Source organism: Eumetopias jubatus, unplaced genomic scaffold (assembly GCF_037043125.1).
Source record: "Eumetopias jubatus isolate StellerSeaLion01/CBP00866 unplaced genomic scaffold, mEumJub1_p1.0 scaffold_8, whole genome shotgun sequence".
NCBI classification, from domain to species: Eukaryota; Metazoa; Chordata; class Mammalia; order Carnivora; family Otariidae; genus Eumetopias; species Eumetopias jubatus.
Genome location: NW_028274814.1, coordinates 8,445,257 through 8,471,925, shown reverse-complemented (window position 1 = coordinate 8,471,925; position 26,669 = coordinate 8,445,257). Strand labels below are relative to the sequence as shown.

General features: G+C 41.2%; 1 protein-coding gene across 1 annotated transcript in view; it reads right to left on the bottom strand.

Annotated features, from left to right (window-relative positions):
• Positions 1 to 21,089, bottom strand: part of LOC148163632 (patched domain-containing protein 3-like) — a 69,645-nt gene extending 48,556 nt beyond the window's left edge. Inside the window, 1 exon segment of the mRNA XM_088025514.1 lies at positions 20,967 to 21,089. Coding sequence (XP_087881640.1) covers positions 20,967 to 21,089 — 123 coding nt within the window.
• Positions 21,090 to 26,669: the final 5,580 nt, after the last annotated feature.

Genomic DNA, 26,669 nt, shown 5'->3' with positions numbered 1-26,669 from the left:
TTGAAAGACAATTGCGCTATGATATGGCTAGGGGTGGGCTAAGGGACACACTCTGGGGCTCTGTGTGCTGTGAATTCTAAACTAAAGCAGCAGGGATCACAGCAATAAAGGAAGAAAAAGGCTTTGATTGATCTCAACTACCTGCCCAGAACAAGGAGCTCTCTTGGACTAAAACACCAAAGACGCATTCAGCCGGCTCCCTGCTGCACGCGAGCTCTGAGCTCTGGTGTAAGCCGGTCAGAGTTGCGGCCCCTCAGCACTTACTCTCCTCCCCGCCCCCCGCCCCCAAGGCTCTTTCCTTTCTAGGTCCACTCAGACCCTGCAGCTCCTGCCACATCGCTGGCAGGCAGCGTCGTAAGTTTCTGTATAAAATGATCTTTATGGGGGCGCATGGGTGGCTCGGTCCTTAAGCGTCTGCCTTCCGCTGGGGTCATGATCCCGGGGTCCTGGCATCGAGCCCCACGTGGGGCTTCCTGCTCAGTGGGGAGCCTGCTTCTCCCTCTCCCTCTCCCTCTGCCTGCCCTCTGCCTACTTGTGCTCTCTATCTGGCAAATAAATAAATACAATCTTTTTTAAAAAAGTAAATAAAAATTATCTCATCAAGGGCAAAAAAAAGGAAGAACCCCAAGAACAGTGTCTGTAGGGGAAGGGTTCACAAATGTCACAACAGAGCTAGAACCGGTGGCCGACACTTGAGCGCAGCTGGAGAGCTCAGGATGTAGGGCACAGGTCCCCACTACCCATGACACATCCATTAGGGCAAAGTGTTGGTGACCACGGCTTGGGGATTAAATCCATGCTTTTAGGCTGAGTTGGTCTAAACCCACATATTTACTCTTTTGGGTGCTCTTCATTTTGTCTGCAGATTCTTCTACTGGGTATAATCTCCCTTCAGCCTACACATGTTCTGCCGACCTTTCTTGAAGAGACTGTCTATTGGCAATGAATTCTCTCAGTTTTACTCCGTTTGAAAATGTCTTTACCTTGCCTTCAGTTTTGAAGGAAAATTTTGCTGGATATAGAAATTTAGTTTTTCCGTCTCCCCTTTTCAGATCTTTAAAGATGTGGGTCTGGTGTTTTCTGGTTTTCATTGTTTCTGGGAGAATTCAGCCATCATTTGCATCATTATTTCTCTTAAAGCAATTTTTCCCCCCTCTGTGAATGCTCGTAAGATTTGCTGTTCATCTTTGGTTTTTAACAGTTTGACTCTGTTGTGTCCAGGGGCAGTTTTCGTCATGTTTATCCTGCTTGGAGTCCCCTGAGATTCTTGAATCTGTGGGTTGATATCATTAATCCAAGAAATTTCTCAACCATTATTTCTTCAGATTTTTCCTACGTTCCACTCTCTCTTTCCCTTGGGGACTCAGTTTCATGCACAATGTTAGGCCATTATTTATTTATTTTTTTAAGATTTATTTATTTGACAGAGAGAGAGACAGCGAGAGAGCACAAGCAGGGGGAGTGCGAGAGGGAGAAGCAGGCTTCCTGAGGAGCAGGGAGCCTGATGCGGGGCTCGATCCCAGGACCCGGGGATCATGACCTGAGCCAAAGGCAGACACTTAACGACTGAGCCACCCAGGTGCCCCCACAATGTTAGGTCATTATTGTTACTGTCCCAGAGAACTCAGATTCTCTCTCTTTTTAACCTCATTCTGCCCCCCACCTTTGTTTAGTTTAATTTGAATAATTTCAGTTGACTTGTCTACAAGCTCACTGATTTCTTCTCCTCTGCTGTGTCTAGTCTGCTGAGTCCATTGAATGATTCTCATATCTGTTACGTTTTTATTTCTGTTTTTAATTTTTAATTTAATTTAATTTTTTAAAAAAGATTTTATTTATTTATTTGACAGAGAGAGAGACAGCGAGAGAGGGAACACAAGCAGGGGGAGTGGGAGAGGGAGAAGCAGGCTTCCTGTGGAGCAGGGAGCCTGATGCGCGGCTCGATCCCAGGACCCTGGGATCATGACCTGAGCCGGAAGGCAGACACTTAATGACTGAGCCAACCCAGCTCCCCTAATTTAATTTTACTAAAGATTTTATTTATTAATTTGGGAGAGAGAGAGAGCACGAGGCAGGGGAGGGGGCAGAGGGAGGGGGAGAAATAGACTCCTCGTTGAGCGTGCTCGGGGTGGGGGGTGGTTGCCTCAATCCCAGAACCCCAGGATCGTGACTTGAGCTGAAGGCAGATGCTTTAACCGACTAAGCCACCTGGGCACCCCTGTTATGTTTTTATTTCCAACATTTCTATTTGTTCCTTTTTTATAATTTCCTGCTCTCTGGATATTGCCCATCTATTTATGCGTTGTCCATTTTTTACCTACTAGGTTCTTTTACATATCTATTATAGTTATTTTAATGTCCTGGTCTGATAAGGCCACTGTCTGGGCCATCTCTGGGTTCACTTTTATTAATTGTTTCTTTTTTCAACCATAGCTCACATTTTCTTGCTTCTTTGAATGTGCCATAATTTTTAATATTAGATCAGGCAATTATGTGTGAAAAAACAATGGAGAGGAAAATAGTATTTACTCCCAGAAAGTAAATGTAGGAGGCTGAGTTAATCTAATCTTTAGCTGAACTGAGTATGGACTTGGTTGCAGCTTTGGTAGATTCAGGTCAACACTAGATTCAAATGTTGTTGTTGTTGTTGTTGTTGTTGTTGTTTAAAGACTTATTTATTTATTTGGGAGAGAGAAAGGGGGGAGGGGAGAGGAGCCGATTCCTCACTGAGTGTGAGCCTGATGTGATGCGTGATCTCACAACCCTGAGATCATGACTTGAGCCCAAACCAAGAGTCAGATGCTCAACCAACTATGCCACCCAGGTGCCCCTAGCTTCAAGTGTTTTGAGGGCTGGACCAGCACTTTCCCTTTAGCAGGGCTTGGGACCTTACAGATGCTTTGCGTTTTTGTTTTTTGTTTTTGTTTTTGTTTTTGTTTTAGGTTCAGGGGTAGAATTTAGTGATTCATCAGTTGCATGTAACACCCAGTGCTCATTACATCATGTGCCCTCCTTAATGCCCATCACCCAGTTACCCTATCCGCCCTCCCACCGCCCCTCAGCAACCCTCTGTTTCTTAGAGCTAAGAGTCTCTTATGGTTTGCCTCCCTCTCTGTTTTTATCTTTTTTATTTTTCTTTCCCTTCCCCTATGTTCATTGGTTTGTTTCTTAAATTCCACATATGAGTGAAATCATATGGTATTTGTCTTTCTTTGACTGACTTAACTTTGCTTAGCATAATACCTATCTCTAGTTCCATCCATGTATTTGCAAATAGCAAGATCTTATTCTTTTTGATGGTTGAGTAATATTCCATTATATATATTTACCACATCTTCTTTACCCATTCATCTGTCATTGTGCATCTGGGCTCTTTCCATGTTTTAGTTGTTGTGGACATTGCTGCTATAAACACTGGGGTTCATGTCTTTATGCCTTATAACCAAGTCACCAGCTTTGTAAACCATGGAAGATCCCTTTCTGCTTTACAGGCTAGCTACCAAGTTTTTGGGTCAATGGGAAGTTCTCTTTGCATTTCAATTATGATCGCCACTCAGAGGGCCCCAGGAGATCTCTCTATGCCTTACCCTGATAGCCTATGCAGTGCACTCAGTGAAGACCCATAGAGCCCAGGGGTCTTTATCTCAGGACTCCGCTCTCCCCCAGCTATAGGAAGCTGCCAGCCGATGCCTTATACTGAGTGAAACATTTAGAGTTTTCTCTCAGTCCTCCTTACCTGCTCCCAGGCTTTGGTTTACCACCTCTGTGTATTCAGTGAAAGCCCATGGGATAGAATTGACAGGTGGGTGTAGAACCGATCTGTGGCTACGGATCCTTGGGATTCCAAAATGTAACGACAGCTGACATGGGGCATTAAGATTATGGGACACTGGAGTGCCTCGGTGGCTCAGTTGATTAAGCATCTGTCTTTGGCTTAGGTCATGATCCCGGGGTCCTGGGATCAAGCCCCACATTGGACTCCCTGCTCAGTGGGGAACCTGCTTCTCCCTTTCCCTCTGTTCCTCAGCTTGTGCTCTCTCTCTCTCTCAAATAAATCAATAAAATCTTTAAAAAAAAGATTATGGGACACAGCTAAAGTTGTCTTATAAGGAAACACAGAGCCTTAATGAATATAATGGAGAAGAAGAAATGCTGAAAATCAATGATAAATCTCCACCTCAGAAGATAGAAAAAAAACATAAAAATAAACCCAAACAAGGAGAAATAAGGAAATAAAAAAATTAATGAACTGTTTAATCAACAAATTGTAGAGAGGATTGAAAGAAACCAAAATGAGCCTTTAGAATGAATTATAAATTTAATACATTTCTGGGAACGCCAATTGAAGAAAAAAAGAAAGGCCTCAATAATCAAGAATGGAAATGAGATACACCTCAGATGTTACAGAAATAAAATAGTTTATAATAAAAACAAAACAAAATACTTCACACACACACACACACACACACACACACACACAAAGGGAAATTTAAGGGGATGAATTCTTGAGAAAAACAAACAAAACCTTAAAATGAACTACAAAAAAGAAAAAGAAAGCTTTAATAATCATTAACTAAATAAATAATAAAATTAAAGAAATTTTATCAGTAGTCAAATAGCTAAAAAAACCAAAACTTTGGGCGCCTGGGTGGCTCAGTCTGTTAAGCATCTGCCTTCAGCTCAGGTCATGATCCCAGGATCATGATCCCAGGGTCCTGGGATCAAAATGGGCTCCTTGCTCAGCAGGGAGTCTGTTTCTCCCTCTCCCCCTGCCCCCCCAACTCAGCGCGTGCACTCTCTCTCTCTCTTGCATGCATTCTCATTCTCTCTCTCTCTCTCAAATGAATAAAGGCAATCTTAAAAAAAAAACTCCAAACTTCAGGCCCGTGTGGCTTCACTGGCAAGGTTTCCCAAGCATTAAAGGCAGGAATAACACTATTCTTGCATAAAATCTTTTAGATAATAGGAATAAGTTGGGGGAAAACTTATTTTGTGAGACTAGCATAACTTTGATACTAAAGCCTAACAAGGACAAAACAGGAAAGGACAATGACAAGCAAACTGAATTGGGTAACGTGTAAAAAAGGATGACCGTTCTTACCAAGTAGGGTTTATATGAAAGATGTAAATTTAACATAAAAAATCAATAATATTGTAACTATATATGGTGACAAATGTTAACTGGATTTATTGTGGTAATCATTTCACAAGGTATACAAATATTGAATCATTATTTTGTACACCTGAAACTGTACATTATGTTACACGTTTTTTACACCTCAATTTTTATTTAATTTTAATTTTTTTAAAGATTTTATTTATTTATTTGTCAGAGAGAGAAAGCACAAGCAGGGGGAGCGTCAGGCAGAGCAGGGAGCGGGAGAAGGAGGCTTCCCGCTGAGCAAGGAACCTGATTTGGGACTCGATCCCTGGACTCCAGGATCATGACCTGAGCCGAAGGCAAATGCCCAAACGACTGAGCCACCCAGGTGTCTCAGGTATACCTCAATTTTTAAAAATGGAAAAGCAATAAATGTAACCGATTGACAAAGGAAATATGTCCTATAATAATCTCAACAGATTAAGAGAAAGTACTTGATAAAATTCATGATCATTTATGATCGAAAACTCCCAGCTATTGTGGAATAAAAACAAATTATTTGTAGATTACCAGAAATCCTCCCATAAACGTTATATGTAATGATGAGTCATTGAAGTTTCCGTTGGAGTTTAGGGAAGGACAAGAATGTTCATGCCACATTTTCAAATTAGCATTTTGGTAATGCCCCTAGGCAGAGCAATAAAACAAATGAGAAACATCAAGTTTTGATGATTGGAAAGGAAGAAACGAAACTGGTATAATTCACATGTGACACAGTTGTGTTTTTGGTAAAACAATATAATATACAGATAAAATATTAGCGTTAACAAGGAAGTTGAATGAGATAGGTCTATATAAAATCAGTACACAAATTTCCATTGCGTTCCTGTACACCAGCAAATTCTTAAAAACATACGATCTACAATAGCATCAAACAAAGTCAGCTATCTAGGAGTAAATCTGGAGATATAGAAAGGATATATTTATAGGAAAAATAGCAAACTCAAGAGACATTCACAGATTTAAATATATGAAAAACACCACGTTCATAGATTAAAAGACTCAATAATGCACAAATTAAATTGTTCACAAATTGATTTATAGATTAAAAAAAGTCAATAACTTTTTTCAGTGAAATCTCAAGAAAAGTTCCAACAGCTTTGTGTGTCTATCTTTGTGAAACTTGACAAATGGATTCTAAAATTTATACAAAAAAGAAAAAGACCCTGAATTTAAAATTCATATGAAATTTTAAAGGGCCAAAAGTAGCCCAGGTATTCTTGAAGAAGATGTACAGGATGGCAGGATTTCCTCTCCTGGCTATCAAGATGATTTCTAAAGCTGCAGTAATTAAGAGAGCCTGATATTAGTAATGCAATGGACAAATAGTAAATGGATCAAAATAGAGAGCTTATAAAAGGTTGTCCACGTACATGGACCTTGCTATATGAAAGAAGTTGTAAACAGACTAGTAGGAAAGTTCTTACAATAAAAGTGCTCAGGTAATGGGATGTCCATATGGAACAAAATGAAACTGAATCTCTAACCTTATATCATATACAAAAGTCAAAACCAATCAGATTAAGGCCAAAATGGAAAGGCAGAACTATGAAGTTTAAGAAGACAATAAAGGAGACTATCTTCACTGCTTCAGGAAAGGGAAGAATTTCTTAAACATGGCCCCCAAAAAACACATAAAAGAAAACATGAGTTGCATTACATTGAAATGAAGAATTTTATTTAAGAACATCATAAAAGAGGTGAAAACACAGCCATAGTGTGGGAGAAGACATACTGCAACTATATCACTGACAGAGGACTAGTATTCAGAGCATTTTGAGAACTTTCACAATGTGAAAAAGATAGAGAACCCTAAAAATAGGCAAAAGACTCCAAACAGGCACTTTACCAAAGGGGAAATCCAAATGCCCATAGACACGAATAGGTGCTCAATCTCATTAGTGATTGGGGAAATGTAAATTAAAATCATGAGATACTACTTCGATGTTATCAAATTGGTGGCTTTGCGGTTTCATCGTTTATTAGCTTGACTCATATCTTTTCAATATCTAGACATGGATATGAGCTCCACTTGTTAGTAATGTTAGCTGGGATTAAGTGATGAGGACTTTTTTTTTTAAGATTTATTTATTTTGCGGTGGGGAGAGGTAGAGAGAGAGAGAGAGATCTCAAGCAACTCCCCGCTGAGTGCAGAGCCCACTGGGGGCTCAATCCCACGACCCTGAAATCATGACCTGAGCTGAAACCAAGAGTTGGATGCTTAACTGAGCCATCCAGGTGCCTCGAGGAAGACTTTTTGATAAAGAATTTTGAATTTATAGAAAAGCTGAAAGAATGGCACCCCCCAAAACAATTTTTTCCCTTGAAACATTTGGTTGCAACATGTAAGTTGCTACATGATTGAAAAAATGTTACGGTCTCACAATATACCAAGAGTTGGCAAAGATATGGAACTACAAGAACTCATATGTAGAATAAATGAGTGTCTAAATTGGTAGAACTACATTGGCAGATGGTTTGACACTGTAAGGTAAGATTCACAATATGTCTACCCTGTGACTCAGAGATTCTGCTCCTAATTATACCCGGGATATATGTACGAGAATGTTCACAGCAGTGTTGTTGATTAAATTACCCCAAACTATGGGCGCCTGGGTGGCTCAATTGCTTAAGCGGCTGCCTTGGAGCTCAGGTCCTGATCCCAGGGTCCTGGGATGGAGGCCCGCATCGGGCTCCCTGCTCAGCGGTGAGCCTGCTTCTCCCTCTACCTGCTGTTCCCCCTGCTTGTGCTCTCTTTCTCTGTGTGTGTGTGTGTCAAATAAATAAATAAAATCTTAAAAAAAAAAATTACCCCAAACTGGAAACAGCCCAAAGAGTCATCATCGGCAGAAAGGATAAATAAATTGTGGTATTTTTACAAAGTAGAATCTTATATAGCAATGGAATTGGATGAATTATAGCTACATACAATATAGATGCAGGTTATAAACAAGTTAAGAAAATAAACAGGACAAAACAGATCATTCCACCTAAGAAATTTAAAACAGGCAACACTAAACACATTATTTATGGATGGAGGCTTACATGGTAAAAATATAAAGGAGAATAGGAAATGATTAGCATAAAAGTCAAGTAGGAAATGATTAGCATAACGGTCGGGATAAGCCAAGCCCTCTTTGGGGGAAGCAGGGTTTTGGGAGTAAGAAGGACTGCTCAATGGGTGGCTGCTATGCTAGGAATCTTCTATTTTGTGACCTACAGGATGGCTGCATTGGCATACGGTTTTTTAGCTATTTGTTCAACTATGCACGTACATTTTACATGTGGTAAAAAATAAAGTGTGTGAGAGAGAGAGAGAGAGAGAGGGAGGGACAGAGGGAGAGAGAGAGAAGATGGAGGGAGAGACTGATTGATTCTTGGTTTGATTTAATGTGGTCCCAATAAACTTATTGTTCACTGGTTTGGTTTATTATGGTTTGCCAACCATAATAAAATTTTTGCTATCTTAAAAAAATGAATTGAGGATGAGAAAATAACCATGTAGTTACAAGAAGAGAAGTCATTATTGTATAGTTCAAAGATAGGATTGAAATGTTACAGAGTTGGTGAGCTAAAGCAAATTGGTTTCACCTAGTGACATTCTTGCCCCTCTTGATCTGTGAAGTTTTGTGCGTTCATGGTGACTCCTAAAATAACTGTCTCCCTGTTTTCTTCTAGAAGTAAATGATACCAGAACAGAGTAGTTTTGTCCACTTGCAGCTCCTCTCATTTGGTGGAAGTGAATGAATCACATCTACTCATTCAGAGTTTTGTTCTGTCTTTGAAGTTATGAACTTTCAAAGTATAATAGCAAAAAGCAATAACAACATAACTGAATTGTGCTTGTAGAGGTTAAAAGGTGTATCTCCTTAATTCAGGGCCTATATACTAACATGGGAACACTGCATTCTTGGTTTTGCCCTTCACAGTTAGAAAGACAAGCTATAATTGTGTGGCTATATATAAAAAAATTTCTAACTTTCGATAGTACTAAGAGTTAGTTGTGAAACTTCTAGCTTCCCTGAAAACAAACAAACAAAATGAAATCAGAATGACCTCTGTACACAAAAACACACAAAACCCTCATCGAAATGACTTCCTATAATTGGAACAAGTGGGGCCCCACATTCTCAGAAATAAAAAAAAAAAGATCTGTATGTTCTGTATGCAAACAATTACATGCGTATTCAAGTAACAGGAAGTTAAGGGAACTCAAAGATCCTTTCAAGGGAGAATAGATAGTTAAGAGAGTCAATGCAGGGAATTAGTATATGCATTCAGGTCATGACCTCGCTCCTTTGGAACAAGCTGTTTTCATAGGTTTTTTAAATAATCATCCCGAAGAAAAGCACATTAAATCGCAGTAATATGGTTTAAATTAGAGTGCCGGAGTAAAATTAGGCAAGAACAAAATTGTTTATTATTTTATTTAAAGACTAATTTTGAAAAATCCTACCAGGATGATTGATTATGGTATGGAAATGACTTTTTAGGAAACAAATGGTTTCCCCAAACATTTTGTAGGGCTGGTCCTTTTTGGTACGGAGAATACCAGCCAGTTCAGATGTTCTTCTGTGGAAATATTTCTGCCCCTTTTCTGCAGGCTGTGGGCCCCACTACAACCAGGTTGTATCCCCCAGTTTTCCTTTGAGCTCCTGCAACTAAGACAAGCCAAGATAACTGGAAGGAAAGGACCTTAAGGTAGGGTTGATATTTTTGTGTACTTACAAGGTACAGAACTCTGGATTAAGAGCTAGACGATCTGGATCCCAGACATTTAATAGTTGAATGATTTAGAGCAAGGCACTCAAATTTTATTGGTCTGTGTTTTTTTGTTTTTTGGGGGCAGTTGGGGGGGTTCGTTATTTATTTTTTTCATCTGTAACCTAGGGATATAATTACATATCTTGCCTACATCACTGGGTTGTTAAAAGGATCAAATAAATATCATGTGTTGAAAAATACCAGTAAAATCTAGAATCATTTTTACGGCACTCTAGAACAATTCTGTGTTGCTTGTTCCCCGGCCCTGTGCCAGCATCCTTTGCCCTTGACCTGGCTCTGACCTTGCTCTTGGACCTCCAGAGCTTATCATGGAGCCAGTGATAGGATGGCAACAGTAGAGGCACAGAAAATGGGAGAGGAGGGACCTGAACAGAGCAGTCCCAACAGCTCAGTTGCCCCAGTTTATTAGCTACACTCTTTGTTAGAGTCCTAGCCCCGAAGAATACAAAGAATAATTTTTATGAAAATTATTGTGCAATGTCAGCAATGTGTTTCTGAACAATTGTATTTTTCTAGCTCTGAGTTCTTTCACTCTGATCTCTAAAATTAAGATTTAAGACCCTGTGGAGGAGGGTCTCTTACTCTGGGGCAATCACCGGCTCTGCCAGAAGGAGCTCCATCCACATTATGGAATCATGAAATGAGTTGAATATGGTGGGATTTGGTTTACTAAGCATTGCTTGAGACAGGAGGGACCGTACCGGTTTCAAAATGGTAACACTTGACGGAATGTAATACATGTTTTAATGGGGTATGGTGAAGAATGTGTAGTGACAGTGTTTTCTAGGCTTTTCTGAGGCAGATCTCAAGCTTTGCATTGATATTACAAGTGCATGGGTTATATACCTGAACATATAATCATAGGGGTCACTTTAGAGGGGAATTTTCTCATTCTTTATGAGGGTTCACAGGCTAAGGAAGGAATACTTTAAGGTTAGAGAATGTTAATACATGCGTAGGCATCAATAAAGTTGAAGCCAAGACTAACCAGAGTAACTTGCCTTACCACCATAATGGAGTTTCGCAACAATGGTGCTATTGACATTTTGAGCTGGATTGTTGTTGCAGGAAGCTGTCTTGTGCATTGAAGGATATTTTGCAGGATCCTTGGCCTCTACTCACTAGATGTTGATAACACTTCTCCAGACATTGCCAAATGACCTGTGGGGGGCAAAAATCACTCCGGCTGAAAATCACTGCACTTAAAACCTTTAATTTGATTCACTGCACAAAAATAGTCTTTTGCTTCTGGAAATTTGCTCTTATGAAGGAACATACTTTTCAAGTAATCAACAAATTTTAGTTCTCACTAATTTTACAAATAATTTTTATGGATTTATAATTTACAAAATATTTCTATGTACAATATTATAAAATTGAAAGAAGGAAAGGAGTCAACATTTATTAGTTACCATATGCCATCCGCTGAAGGACTTACTTCAAATACATTCTTCCATTTAGATCATGGAGTATTTCTATATGAGAGTCATTGCCTCCAGATTATATAGATGATCAAACAACCTTAGAGATGGTTAGTGGCTTTCCCAAGAAATGTAGTGAATCTCCTGTTTTCAAGTTTTACGACTCTTTATCCCACATCACAGCTGCTAGGGAGGCATTGATCTTTTACACCCCAAGGTGAAATAGCAATTATGATCTGTGTGTCAGAATTAGCTATCTCATAAGGGGCCCCAGTCTTTTTTTACAGGAGTGTTACACTTAGCTGTTTTGAGTTTGACGGGCCCCCAATCCACCATGTATCACCATTAAAAGAAAATTCAGTTCCGTGTTTTGCATTGGGCCAGTTAAAATAACCAAATCACTCACGCTCTCTCTGGGTCAGTAAGTTACATCAGCCTTCCATCTGGCTGGTCTGGATTACAGGGCGTGTGGGTAGCAGAGTAAGTAGGGTAACAGATGTTACTGGGGATTTGGAGCAAAGGAGGGCGATTTCCTTGCAGCTGATAAACAATTTGGAATTAAGTATTAGATACCCCTTTTCTTAAGAGTCCTTCAGTCCCTGCATTTCCGGAATGCACCCATTCTTTCTGGCTATCTTTTTCCCGGGCTTCAGTCTGCCATCACCCACAGCTTCATCAGTCTTTTCCTTCAAGTACCCCTCCTATTCCTGGACTCTCTAGATGCCTTCATCTTTAGTTCTCCCCTAAATTAGATTCCCTTCATTTACAGGACAGAGTGATTAGCTCTCCACCCCCTCCTCAGGTTGGGGTCTACCCCACTGTTGGAAGAGGCATTCATCACTCTGCTAAACAAAAGGCCATCTCCTCAAACGCTCACCCTTGTGCAGCACTGAAGGACGGGCAGCTTTGCAATTTCTGCCTTCCCTTCGTCCCCACCCCACCCCCATTCTCCTCCCAAGCTCTGTAAGTGGAAGAGGTAAATATAACATTTACTTTCCCATTGGTAAGAATTGTCTAGCTATCCCCAAACACATCTTGGAAGGAAGCAGTAGTCAGTTTTTTTGTTTTAAAATACTTCTTATTGAAGTATCAAATACATACTGAAAAGTACACAATTCCTAAGTGTACATCTCTATTAATTTCTATAAACTGAACACACCCATATAACCAGCGTCCAGAACAAGAAGCAGAACATTACAAGCATTCCAGAAGCCTCTTTGTTCCCTCTACCAACCAGTGTAGGATTTTCTAATAACAAAGAGTCTGTGCATACCCACATATGCTCTCCAACCAAGAACATTGCAATGAGTAACTTAGTTTTAGTACTGTGTTGGCATACAATCAGAAGCTCACCACATGAGGCATGATTGCTTATATTATTTGTACACAAGTCATTGAGTATGTAGTGATTGTGTTACTATTGAGGTTTAGGGGCTCAAGAAGGGGGAGAAATCTCCCATATCCTGTTCCTGGGATATCTCAGAGCCCGGGGGCCTTTCCTAGATGGGGTTCTCTCCTAGTCACCCAAGAAACCCCAATCTTCTTTGGGTTCTACAAGTATTACCTGTTCCGGTAAGTGATTACAGCTCTCCCAGCGGAGTTCACGCTCCGGCAGGTGAAAATATTGCTCCTAGAATCACCAACACCGCCACTTTCTACTGTAGTGTGTCAGCACATAGGAGACCCTGAAGTCGTAGAATTCTCTACCCCCAGTGGATCTCATCTCTGGCAGCACATTAGTATTGAAGAATTAAAAAAAAAAAAACCCAAACCCAAAACCAGCCAAAAAAACTCCACCAACCAGCCCAAACCACAAAAAACCCCCAACTCACTTGCACGGATTACATCAGACTCTCTTGAGGGGTAGGGTCCCGCACTGATACTTTGCAAGTTCCAGATGTTTCTGAAGGGTTGAACTTCTCATCTTCTCCTTGCAGCACCCCTCCCCATCAACAACTCTAATTGCATTCTCAAGGTGACTGAAGATTTACCCCAGACTTGATTCCCTAACTACCTTTCAAACATAGGGTAGGGCATTTTTTGTTTTTGTTTTTGTTTTTGTTTTTTTTTCCAACCAACGGACTATCCTTTGGTTATCAGAAACTGGCAAAACACCTCCACTATCTCCCAGTTTCCTTCCATTGGCCAGAGCCGCTGGGTTCCTTGTGATGAAGACCTGACCACGAGAAGCCCCTTCCGGGGGAAGCCGAGTCTACTCCAGCATAAGAGGTGCCTTCGTCCAGTCGTGTTCAGTTCAGGACACGCGGTCTCCCTTCACAGAGCCACGTGGACAAGAGGCTTCCGTGTCTCCGAAGGCAGTGTTACTGTCAACAGTCACCAGCCAGTCATTCACCAGCGACCTTCTGATGGCTTGTGAGCCGCACGGGTGACGTGAGGGGGTCGGAGAGTGGAGAAGATAGTCCGATCTGGCGGGGAGGGGTGCACCCCAGAAATTCAGTTCAGGAGAGGTGTGTGTGGCGGGGGAGGTGTTGGCCGGGCCATGGAGGATTTCTCTTACAGGAAAGAAATCAGTCCGTTTCCTTTCACGTCATCATGTGCCTCCTTTTTCTGGCTCTTTCTCTCCCCCTAGGAAGTATTGTGTCCACATCTTCCTTGGAACTGCATCCGGCTTCCACCACCGGAACGATGCAACAAGTAAAGGATGCGCAGTGACTTGAGAAGACAGCCCAGAGGCGACCTGTCACTGAGCCTGGGGGACGGGGGTGGGGGTCACAGGTATGAAATTAGCCCCAAACATCTCTGACTCCTATTACCCCCTTCTCCATGAGTTTCAAGAACTGGAAATTCCACCTTTTCTTTCTACCCCCTTCTCTTCATACAGACTTAAAAAAAAAAAAATTCCTCTTTTTCAGTAGTTCTTCACGTTCTTTTCTTGGGGGGGAGGTGCTACAATGTGGTTTAATTAAAGCACGGGGTCGGCACCTGTGGGCAAAAAGAGCTGCCTGCTCATGTTCCTTCTAACCTAATATTTTAAGGGCAGGAGGATGGATGTTATACTGGAGAGTTTGCTCCAAACTCTAGACTTCCAAGAGATGTCTTTGCTGGAAAACAACGTGTACCCCTTGATACACTTGAAGCCCCAGCTTTGAAACTGGGCCCCAAGCAAATAGTCCTTAACTTACCATTCCGCAGTAAAACCTCTGGGGAGTGACCAACTCTGATGGCAGTCTGATGGATGGGACTGGCTGGATTCATAATAATAATAATAATGGCCATCATTATTGAGGATCTGCTGTTCACCAGTCACTATGTATTCATCATGTTATATGATTAATCCTTAAAGGTGGTGTAACTCATGTCATTTTACAAATAAAGAAATCAGGGCTTAAAAACTTGAATGGCGGGGCGTCTGGGTCGCTCAGTCAGTTAAGCGTCTGCTTTCAGCTCAGGTCATGATCTCAGGGTCCTGGGATCAAGCCCCGCATCGGGCTCCCTGCTCAGCGGGGAGTCTGCTTCCCCCTCTCACTCTGCCTGCTTCTCTGCCTACTTGTGCTATCTCCCTGCCAAATAAATAAATAAAAAATAAAAATCTTAAAAAACAAAACAAAACAAAACACAACTCGAATGGCTTGCCTCTGGTCACACGGAGAGCGACTGAATGAAGCTTTGAAACCAGGTCTGGCTGATTAGATCCTTGTGGCCTTTCATAGACAACATCAATCTTCTACATTTCCCCCTATAAGGCAAAGCTGCTAAACCCTCTCAGGTGCCTGGTGCTCTTAGGCCAAATCTGAATTCCGAATTCCCCCCAATTATGACCCACTTTAGGCTTGCCCTCTTCAGTTCCACATGAAGACAGTTATGTACTGTTCTCCACTTAAGGCTCTCTCTCTCTTTCTTTTTTTAAAGAGATAGCTACCAAAGTAGGAACAGTTCCATATTCTATGCAAAATGTCATGAGTTCATCTTTGGTTCTTCTTGGAAAGTACCTTCAGTTTATGAGAGTTTTCCAAAAGCAATGCCTTAACCAAGATTGATGCTGATAGTTGGGATTTTAGGCATCTTGAAGAGAGAGATGTCTATGGGGTACTTTTAGAGGTTTTTTTGAATGGGTCAGTCAGGGCCCTTTGGTTGGCAAGTAAGGGAAATGCATACTCAGTCTAGCTTAAGGGGAAAGAAGTAATACTAGACAAATACTGGAAACATCAGAGAGAGAATGGTAAATACATAGTTTTATGGAATTTAGAATATTGCACTTTAAATGAACTATAACTATGTCTCACAACGTAGGTAAATCTCTAAAACAACACTGAATGAAAATGCCAAGTTGCATCGAGTACCTGTGTAATTTGATGAAATTATAAAGTTAAAAAATCTGTAAACCAGGTTTAAGGATACATAACTAGGTAGTAAAAATATAATGTCATGTTGGGCATGAGAAACACTAAATTTATGACAGTAATTATCTCTGGGTTGGAATTGGGATCTGCTGGGAGCACACAGGTTGTCTCAAATCTGCAATGTTTAATGCTTTACATGGAGAACACCTAAATTATGATGCTTGACATATTTGATAAAACTGATGTTCATTATATTATTCTCTACTCTCATCTGTGTGTTTAAAATAATTCATAATTGGGATGCCTGGGTGACTCAGTCAGTTAAGTGTCTGACTCTTGATTTCGGCTCAGGTCATGATCTCAAGGTCATGAGATCAACCCCAGAGTCAGGCTCCATGCTGGGTGTGGAACGTGCTTGAGATTCTCTCTCTTCCTCTCCCAGTGCCCCTCCCCCCATGCTTGCTCTCTCTTTCTCTCTCAAAAAAATTAATAAAAATAAAATAAAATAATTCATAACTTTCTTTAAAAAGGGAATCTACTATAGGGGAGCCTGGGTGGCTCAGTTGTTAAGCGTCTGCCTTCGGCTCAGGTCATGATCCCAGGGTCCTGGGATCGAGCCCCGCATTGGGGGGGGGGGTCCCTGCTCAGTGGGGGGCCTGCTTCTCCCTCTCTCACTCCCCCTGCTTGTGTTCCCTCTCTTGCTATGTTTCTGTCAAATAAATAAATGAAATCTTTAAAAAAATAAAAAAATTTAAAAAAAAATAAAAAGAGAATCTACTGGCTCATGTAAGAGAAAGATTTGTGAGCATCTGTGAATCTGGCTCAATCCAGAGGATCAAGTGGTGGTGTTAGGAGCTCTCAGTCCTTGTATCATGGCTCTACCTTCTTACCTCTGGGCTCTGTTCGAGTTCCTATTCATGATAGTTTGAGGGCTCCCAGTAGCTTCAGGCCCATGTCCTAACCTTTCAGCATCTCTTGTAAAATGGACTTCTCTCTCCTGACAGTTTTAGTAAGAGTCCTAGAATTTCATCCCATGGACTCATGTGCCCATCCACGAATTAAATCATTTTGACTAGGGAGTCTAGTCCCTTCCCTTAAGTGAGCTAGGGAACTAGGCCTTAGTTATGAGCCACCCCTTAAGACTGATGAGACAAGGGATCAGCTTGTCTCAAATGGTATTAAAGGAGGAGTTTCCCAAGGTAATTAGGAGAATGTCTGACAAGAAGAAAGGGAGATAGATTTAGGGTAAAAAGAAACATATATACCACAATAAACCCTTTGACAAAGAATGGTATATCTATGATTATCTTGGAATGATGCCTTCTGTGCTTGTCCATCTCTAAGTGAAAGTGACTTATACCAAAATATATCTCAGTCTCACTGAGGAATATATTTATATATGCAAACTCATAAAAAATATGCCAGAAAATATAACTGAACAGCATATAAAGGAACAATTTGCCAAAATCAATCAAGATTTATCTTAGCATAGAATAATGTAGTAAAATTCATTAATATAATACATTGCATTGATAAGTTGTGAGACATAACAAACAATAGGTGAAACTCTATAGGTATTCCCATTAAAATTAGGAACAAGAAAAAATGGTGCTCATTATCACTATTAATTTTTTTATGAAATGCTAGTCAGTGCATTAAGGGAGAAAGCAGATATAAAAAGTATCATAGCTAGAAGGTGGGGGAAATGTTCTACCCATAAAAGACCCAAACTAACAAAAGTGGACAGATTCAGTCCAGTTTATGAACAAAGAGAACCTGATCTAAAGGACGAGAGCACAAGCGTGCTTTGGAATGGGGACAATGGGAGTAGTAGATAACAGAGGCGGGTCGTTCTAAGAATTATCTCAGAACTAGAGAAAAAGAACAAGATCCAGCCCCCAGGAAATGAGGCTGGCAGGAATGAAGCCGGAAGGAGGTTCCAGCCAGCTGGCTTGGTACCCATAGGGCACTGATACCGTAGCACCAAGAATAGGGAAGCCCTGAGTCCTCCAGGTAGTAGAAAGTCAGGTAGGGGCCCAGACTTGCCACGTTGTATATCTGTCAACACTTCTGGGTATTCTGGAACTATAGACATACTTAACATAGGCATACTTAGATGAGAGCAAGAGGGCGAGAGATTTTGAGGTGGTGCAGGGCTGGCTCATCATTGGTGGGTGAGGGCAGGCAGCCTATTCCTAAATGAATACTCCTTTAACAGACAATATAACTTGGCTGAGAACAGTATGGGAGAAGCTCTGACAATGCTTTCTATGTGTATCAAGGATTGTGAATGGTATATCATAAAATAAATCATTATGTTTTAAATACACTAATGAAAGATATCTGTTGAAGTTTGAGCCCTTGACATGGGCGATTATCCTCTGTTACTCAATGGATCTAGCCCTCTGAATAGACTAGAGGGCCAGAAATTCCAAAACTGAAAAGGCACTGGTCAAAGTGTCTGCTTTCAGGTATATATATATATATATATATATATATATATATATATATATATCTGTATGTATATGGTTATATATATATATATATAATTATTTAAAATAATTAATTCTCAGTTAAAATTCTTTTGAAAATCTCCAACCCCAAATAGTTTTCCTGGTAAATTCTACCAGATAAGTAAAGAAGAAGTAACACTAATTCTACCCAATATCTAAATAAATTAAGTCAATAATAAACAATCCTCTCAAAAATAAAGCACCAGGCCTAGACGGTTTCACTGGTGAATTCTACCAAATATTTAAGGAAGACTTAAGTTTAAATTGAATTTAGGTTGGGGTGCCTGGGTGGCTCGGTTAAGTGTCTGCCTTCGGCTCAGGCCATGATGTTGGGGTCCTGGGATCGAGCCCCATGTCAGGCTCCCTGCTCAGTGCTCTCTCTCAAATAAATAAATAAAATCGTAAAAAAAAATAAATTGAATTTAGGTCAATTCTCCAAACTCTTCTAGATAATAAAATATAGAACATTCTCTAACTCATTTTATGAAGCCAGTAAACCCAAACCTGACAAAGATAGTACAAAGAAAACTAGAGACTTTCAGGTATATTCATATCAGGTTTATCTAGGTTTTAGATTCTCAGACTACACTGATTGATAACTCACAACTGACTTTATAATAAAACACCATACCCCTAACACTATATTTTCTTTTGAGATCCTTTTGTTAGCTTACCTCTTCCTGGCTTTTGGTAATTTAAGTTGTTGGCTATTGACATCATGGTCTTCTTATCATTCACTCTAAATATTAGCTATTCACTTAATATGTCTTCACGAAAATCTACAGCCTACCTTGAATTGTTGTCTATCTACTCCACCCCATGTTCAAATATCAGAATGCTCACTTGGAGTTTTGAACGAAAATGTCATCATCAACATGAAATATCTAAAACGTTCTAGTCAGTAGTGAAAATGAGTTCATGCAAATACTTGAATAGCACAGAACTCTTATCCATTTAATCAGTGTTCCCAAAAGTAAATTTCTCTTCTTTTGGCTAAGAGACAAAACTGTAAATAACTGGATGAGTTAGGGCTTCTTTTCCTATACCACTGGGTACTGGTGGTTGAGGAAATAAACCTTTCCAGGTTTAGCTAAAGTGTACATGTTTATGGTGATTCTATGATATGGAGTAATGGAAGTATATTAGGAGATATAATCCTGATTCAATTTTCATCCCCTGACTTATGACCTAGGGTAAATCACTTCAACTCTGTGACTCAATTTCTTTTCTTTCTTTTTAAAAAGATTTTAGTTAATATTTGAGAGAGAGAGAGAGTGCAAGAGAGAGCGAGAGAGAGCACGAGCAGGGGGAGGGCAGAGAGAGAGAGGGAGAGAGAGAAGCAGACACCCTGTTGAGCAGGGAGCCCATCACGGGGCTTGATCCCGGGACCTGAGATCATGACATGAGCCGAAGGCAGCTGCTTAACCGACTGAGCCACCCAGGTGCCCTTGATTCAATTTCTTTAACTATAAAATGGGAATAACATTAAATACTTACTTCAGTGAATTGGCGAAGAGAATGGCTACATTGGTCAAGGTTCCGGCAAGGAACAGAATCTAACTCAGGTGTCTCAAGAAACTATCATCAAGGGACTATTTACAGTAATATGGTCACGTTAGACAACCAATAATGTATGAACTCGGAGATTAATGTAGTGGGAAGTTTTTTCCACTCTAGACCTGAAGGGGAAGTGGCAGGCAATAATGGTACTGGAGTCCAGTGAGAGCTGGGACTATAGCAGGTAATCTAGACCTGGGAAGTCAGATGCTCTCCGTGGATTATGAGTTTTCTGAGAAAAGCAGCATCCTTTATAGCTTGCAAGTTTCAATTTTTTACTGTATCCTAAAGGACAACACTCCAGCCCCACAGGATATTGTCCTCACGCTTGCATCTCAACTGAGCCTGCCTTCAGCTATTCCATAGACCAGCTGCTTCTGGGTGGTAGGGTGTGATGATAACACCAGTGAAGTCCAAGGGCCTTCATGAGCCCGCTGCCAATGAATTCCTTGGTAGGAAGTGGTGTTGTGTAGGTTACAATGGGTCTGGGGTCCAATGGAGAATAACTGCACAATGGTCCTCTTCTCAGTCTCAGCTACCCTGTCCCCTGGGCCCCGAGACAGCCGTGCTTGTGTCTAGCTACAAAACCTAGTATGCAACGACATGGATGGAACTACAGGATGTTATGACAAGTGAAATACGTCAGTCAGAGAAAACCAATTATCATATGATCTCACTGATATGTGGAATTTAAGAAACAAGGCAGAAGATCATAGGGTAAGAGAGGAAAAAAATGAAACAAGATGAAACCTTGTTTCATCAGAGAGGGAGACAAACCATAAGAGAATCCTAATCTTAGGAAACGAACTGAAGGTTGCTGGAGGTGGGGGGAGGGAGGGATAGGGTAGTTTGGTGATGGACATTGGGGAGGGTATGTGTTGTAATGGGCACTGGGTATTATATAAGACTGATGAATCATAGACCTGTACCCCTGAAACAAATAATACATCATATATTAATTAATTGAATTTAAATTTAAAAAAATTTCAAAATTTAAAAAAAAGAATGAGGGGGAAAAAAAGCCCAATATGGCTACTCCAGCTCTTGACCCTGACCCCTCTCATCCTAGGGCTGCAGACCAAAGCTCTGGTGCATACCAATGGAGACAGGAGATACCCAGAAGGTGGGGTTGTTTTCGGAGACTCTGCTCAGCCAGGGGCAGAGGGAGCTTGGGGGCTGGGGGAGCGGGGAACGCGGGGTGGGGGGGGAATGATCTATGGCTCTGCACCAGTAGCACCCGAACTCCAGCCACAAAGGCCTGTTGTACTTGGACACAGCAGCCTTGTACAAGCCATGAGTTACAACGCTCATGTCGGTGCCTGTTAGAGCGTGCAGGTTCTGCAGGCGGCATTTCTATTCTCTTCACCCTGATGCTGAAAGGCACAGCAAAAAGATGCAGAAAAGTCAATGGCCTGAATGGGATCTCTTTCCTCTCCTGTCGTCCCGCCCTGGGGCCACTGGTGGGGGCATGTTGTGATCAGCACAGACTCCAAGGCCTTCCCCATCACACTTCCAGTCTTTCTTACTTACAGTCTCTTCCTCCATACTGGGCCTGCTCTTAGGTCATCTCAAGCTTCAGGTCTTAAGCATCTTGCCTTTGATTGAACTGATCATATTTTTGGTTAATATGGCAGAAGGAATTAATACTAATGTATGGAACCACAATAAGGTGTGTCTGAAGCCTAAGCAAGAATGATTCTTTTTTCCAGGGATTTAAGCATAATAGTGTATGTGTGGAACAGAGCACCCAGGCCAGATCATTGGTTAAGAATGTCATTGACCTGATCGTTCTGTTTTGGTGTCTTGGTATCTGCCCTGAATTTCAGAACCACAGTTCTAAAAGAGTTTGGAAAAATTTTGTGTCCAAAGCCTACCTTCATATAAAATTCAACACGGTTGAAACCTAACTCATTTTCCTCGCTCTTTCTTTCAGGAATTTTCCTTCTTAAGGGTGGTACTAAGGCTTAAAATATTAGAGAAATGCTTGATATTTTTCTCTCCCTTTTCTTCTCCTTGCCCTTCACCAGTTGCCCCATGCAATTATCCCTTGTGTCTTTTGTAGAGAGCCTTCCATTTCTAGGCCCCCTGCCACCACTATATTCCCACCCTTTCCTGAATACTTCCTATACATAGCCAGATTTATCCATCTAAAAGATTATATTTACCTATCATCCCAATGCCTTTGTTTACACTGAATTCATTCTGCCTGAAGTGTTGCTCCCTTCCTTGTACTGGACGTACTTTGTCAAGTCCTGCTTTCTTTGTGAAGCCTTTTCTGGTTGTTCTAAGCTTCACTGTCCAATTGCTCTGGTCTGACTTTCTGGAGCATGTATTGTCTGTATCAATCATTTAGCACACACACACACAAATACTACTTTGCCTTATCTGTGCACGAATGCTTGCTTCCTTTCTAACAGTGCCTGGTAATGGTTGTGCATTAAGAGTTATTGAGGTTTTGGGGCGCCTGGGTGGCTCAGATGGTTAAGCATCTGCCTTCGGCTCAGGTCATGATCCCAGGGTCCTGGGATCGGGCCCCACATCGGGCCCCCGGTTCAGCGGGGAGCCTGCTTCTCCTTCTCCCTCTGCCTCTCTCCCTGCTCATGTCTCTCTGTATCTCTGTGTCTCAAATGAATAAATAAAATCTTTAAAAAAAAAAAAGGAAAAGAGTTATTGAGGTTTCCCCCTCATATTCGAGTTAGAGATTTAAGAGACATCCCAACTTATGTAAAAAAACAAACAAGCAGATTTACATCATTCCAATTTCCTGAGGTTGACTTGGGGTTTTTATGTTGATAATTTTTTTTTGGAGCAACTATTCCATGCCTCTATGCTAGACATTATACTAGATGTTGGAGACAGAATAATGAAGGACAGCAGTCAGTTCTGCTTTCCAGAAGCTCACATTCTGACTGGGGAACAAACAATTCAACACAATTATAATACTGTGGAGTACACCCATCGTGATAAATGCGTAGGCACTCTCAGAACACAGAAGAAGAACATGTAATGCCGACGTGGGAAGCCATGGAAGTCGTCCTAGAGAAAGGGACCCCAAAACAGGAACACGGAGGATGAGTAGAAGTTGCCCACGTGAAAGTGCGCGTTGAGTGTGTGTGCAGGGATGGCGTGGGGAATGGGGGACAGAAGATTGCTCCAGGCAGAAGGAACGACATGTGCGGGGTCCTGAAGACAAGCAAAACTTGGTTCATTGAAACTATGGAGGGAGTTTAATTTGGCTGGAACACAGAGTACGAGGCATGGGAAAGCAAGGGATGAAGTTGGAGGGATAATCAGGGCTTGTGATAAGATAATAAACACTTGTGAAGACAGTGAGCAGCGGACTGAAGGCCAGGTGACTACATTAGATTCACATTTTGGGAATACCACGTTGCCTGCAGTGTAGAGAATAGTTTGAGGGGACAGGAGAGCGGAGGCAGGCAGGCCAACTGGGCTGCTGAAAATAGTAGGTAATCCAGCAAAAAGTGGATGATGACCTAATCACAGCAGTGGTGGTAGAGATGAAAAAAGTGGATAAATTTCAGGGATGCTTAAGGTAGGACTGCGAGGACTAAGTGGGTGTAGGGAGTGAGAGAGAGAGAGAGAGAGAGAGAGAGAGGTAGACGTAGGCTAAGGTCATGCCATAAGAAGAAAATCAGGAGAAAAAGCTAGTATGGAGGAGAAGATAATGCGTTCGGTGCCAGGCACGTTTAGCTTGGCATTCTGCACCTGGGCATAGCCACGTGGAGGTGTCTTGGCAGTTATGTACCTTGACCTAACCCTCAGGAGACAAATCTCTGCCAGAGATATCACTTTGGGACTACTCCAGGCAAGTGGGGTAAGGAAGCTGTACAGGTCCTAGAAGACAGTGTGTGTGTAGAGTAGTGTGGAGTAGAAATGTGTGTAAAGTAAGTAGATAAAATCCGACTAAAACCCAAGGAACAAAAGGGTTTAAAAGACGAGCAAGAGGATGTTATTAAAAAAAAAAAAAAAAAAAAGACCCGGAAAAGTGGCCCAGAGGTAGGAGGATACCTAAGAAAACATGGTGTTGCCTAAGTAGGTCAACAATGTTACATAGGATATCAATCGATCCAGGCCTGTTGTTTAGGAGAAGGTCTTTTGTTTTTATCTTGGTGTGAATACTACAGTGCAGCAGTTCTCACACTTTTTGGTTGTATAAATGATTGTATACTCTTACAAATTATTGAGGACTCAAAAGAGCTGGTTTTGTGGCTACATCTATTAACATTTACTCCATTAGAAATTAAAACAAACCTCTAAACTATTAATTAACAAATAATAAACCTATTTAGTTAATATGTTTATAAAAGTAACTATTTTAAAACAAAAAACTTAGAGAAGAGTGGCATTATTTTACACTTTGGCAAATCTCTTTAATGTCCGGCTGAATAGAAAACAGCTGGATTCTCATATCTGGTTCTACCTTCAATCCGTTTTGCTCTCACACGTTATGTGTAGCCTCTGGACAATTCCACTGTATTATCATGAGAGAACAAGAGTGAAAAAAGTAAATAACATCTTAAATAATTATGAAAATCGTTTCACTATTTTGCAGACTCCCTGAGAGGGAACTCTAGGGATCTGGGGACTATACTTGTAGAATCACTGCCCCAGAGACGGAGAGCTTGACAATACTGTGAGCCTCACAAATAACCTCTTGATTCCATAGTCAAAAGTAGGCAGGACAGAGTCGACTGAGGTTTCAATGGCTATTTTGCAAGAGGTTGAGGTTGCCTGTTTGCTACTATCTTCCAACGTTAGGAATGGACTCTAGAATGTTCATTCAATTAATTCATTCAACAAGTATACATTTAGGGGCACCTGGGTGGCTCAGTCATTTGAGTGTGGGACTCTTGGTTTTGGCTCAGGTCATGATCTCGTGGTCGTGAGATTGAGCCTTGTGCCAGGCTCGGTGCTCAGCACGGAGTCTGCTTGGGATTCTCTCTCTCCCTCCCCTCCTCTCCCTCTGCACCACCCCCCACTCACTCATGCATATGCTCTTCTCTCTCAAATAAATAAATAAACCTTTTAAAAAAACAAATATTTATTTAGCACATATTCTATGCCAGTAACTGTTCTAGATGCAGAGGATATAACAATGAACAAAACAGACAAAAATCGCCTTCATGGAGCTTCCCTTCCATTGGGGAAGATTACACAGTCAACAAAATAGTAAAATATATAGTATACAGGAGCATGGTAGATACTATGCAGAAGAATAGTATTTACTATTTACTATTTACAGAAGAACAAAGAGGGATAGGGATTGTTGGAAGGATTTGCAAATTTCAGTAGTAGGGACAGAGAAGGACTCATCTGAGCAAAGGCAACATTCCAGCAAAGACCTGAAGGAGGTGAGGGAGTCATTTGGTTGTCTGGCAGAAAAGCTTTTCTAGGTATTTGAAAAAATGAGGTTTTAAAATTTATTCTAAATTGTATTAATATATATTCTTTAATCAGATATCTATTGTATCTGGCATTAGCTGCAAGTATAAGAAAATAAGATCTGAGAGCTAATATTCATTTAGTGTCTGCCACGTACCAGGCACTTTGCTAAACATTATATATGAGGTTTGGTACCTTCACTAATATTTGCAGTTTAGTGAAGAAGACAAAGCCTATACATAAAATTCCTGCAGTTATGGTGTAGCAGTTCTTACGAGGAGCAGTAGTCGGTTTGAAGTTGCACCAACAGAGGTTTGTATGCACCTGATCTACCTGACATTCACATCTCTCTTTCACAGTGAACTGGCGCGTGAAGGGTACAACTCTTTAACCTAACAGAAGCTGATCCAGGAAGTTAATAATACCCGATCGCACCTTTTATAGAGCACTTGAGTTTAGTCGGTATTATTCTGAGAAGTATTGTTGCCTTTTATGAGTCGGGAAATAGGCTCAGAAGGCTAGGTCATGTAAGGTGGTTATATGGTATGCTGTGGGGTCTCTGAGCACAACAGTCAAGAGAGAATTCTTGAGGAGTTGTATGGAGCAACTTAATGTTTATTTAGGTAGCACGGGGACAGGACCCCTGAGCAGAAAGGGCTGTACTTTTTGTTGTATGATGCTGGTGGTTATATGCTTAGTGCTCAAGGGGGAGGTGAGATGTGCAGAGAGTATTAGATCATAAATCTTTTCTACCTATTTCTACTCCTAAAACTACTTTCACAAGATTTCTCTGGTGTTTATTATTCGGTTCAGTATTAACTATCAGTGAGATATACAGGCAGTCATGAGACTGTAGCAAGCAGCACATATTTGAACCTTATCAAAACTATGCAGGCTGCAGGTCAGCCCACAAGTTTGGTTGGCAACATTTTCCTAAAGGTATTGGATGGCTGACCAGTTAAGCTGTGTTAAATTTTCTGGAAGGTTACCTAGAGTGTTTATGTAATTGAGGTTCTTCCTCTAGTGTAAAATCAGTTGGGTGGATTTATTGGTTTCTTTAGTTCCCTCCCTTCAGACAAACTTGTTTGGATCTGATCTGCTCCAAACTTTTCTCAGTACTAATGGTCAGCCTTTTGGGCTAAAGATGAACATTTTTCTGCTTCTATCCCTCATCAGGTAGGGTTGGGACCTAAATTTACGATACCTGCCTTCAAGCACAAGCTTTTCCTATTGCAATGTAGCTGTTACGAGCAGCTGCTGAAATAAAAGAGCGTTATGCTCTGCCAACTCAGCCCTTTCCCAAGCACACCACTGAAGGAGGGGTAGGTTAGGACACGGGAGGAGTAACAGCCTACAGAAGCTGGGGAAATTACACCCGGTTCTTCCCATCTGCGCTTGCGCAGGGGATGAATCGGTTCTCCGGAAAGACGCCTGGGACTCGGAGTTTGCGCAGACGCAGAGCTTCCTCAAGGCGGAACTGGGGCGACCAGGGCTTCTGCAACCTAAACACCCGGGGAGAAAGGAAGGT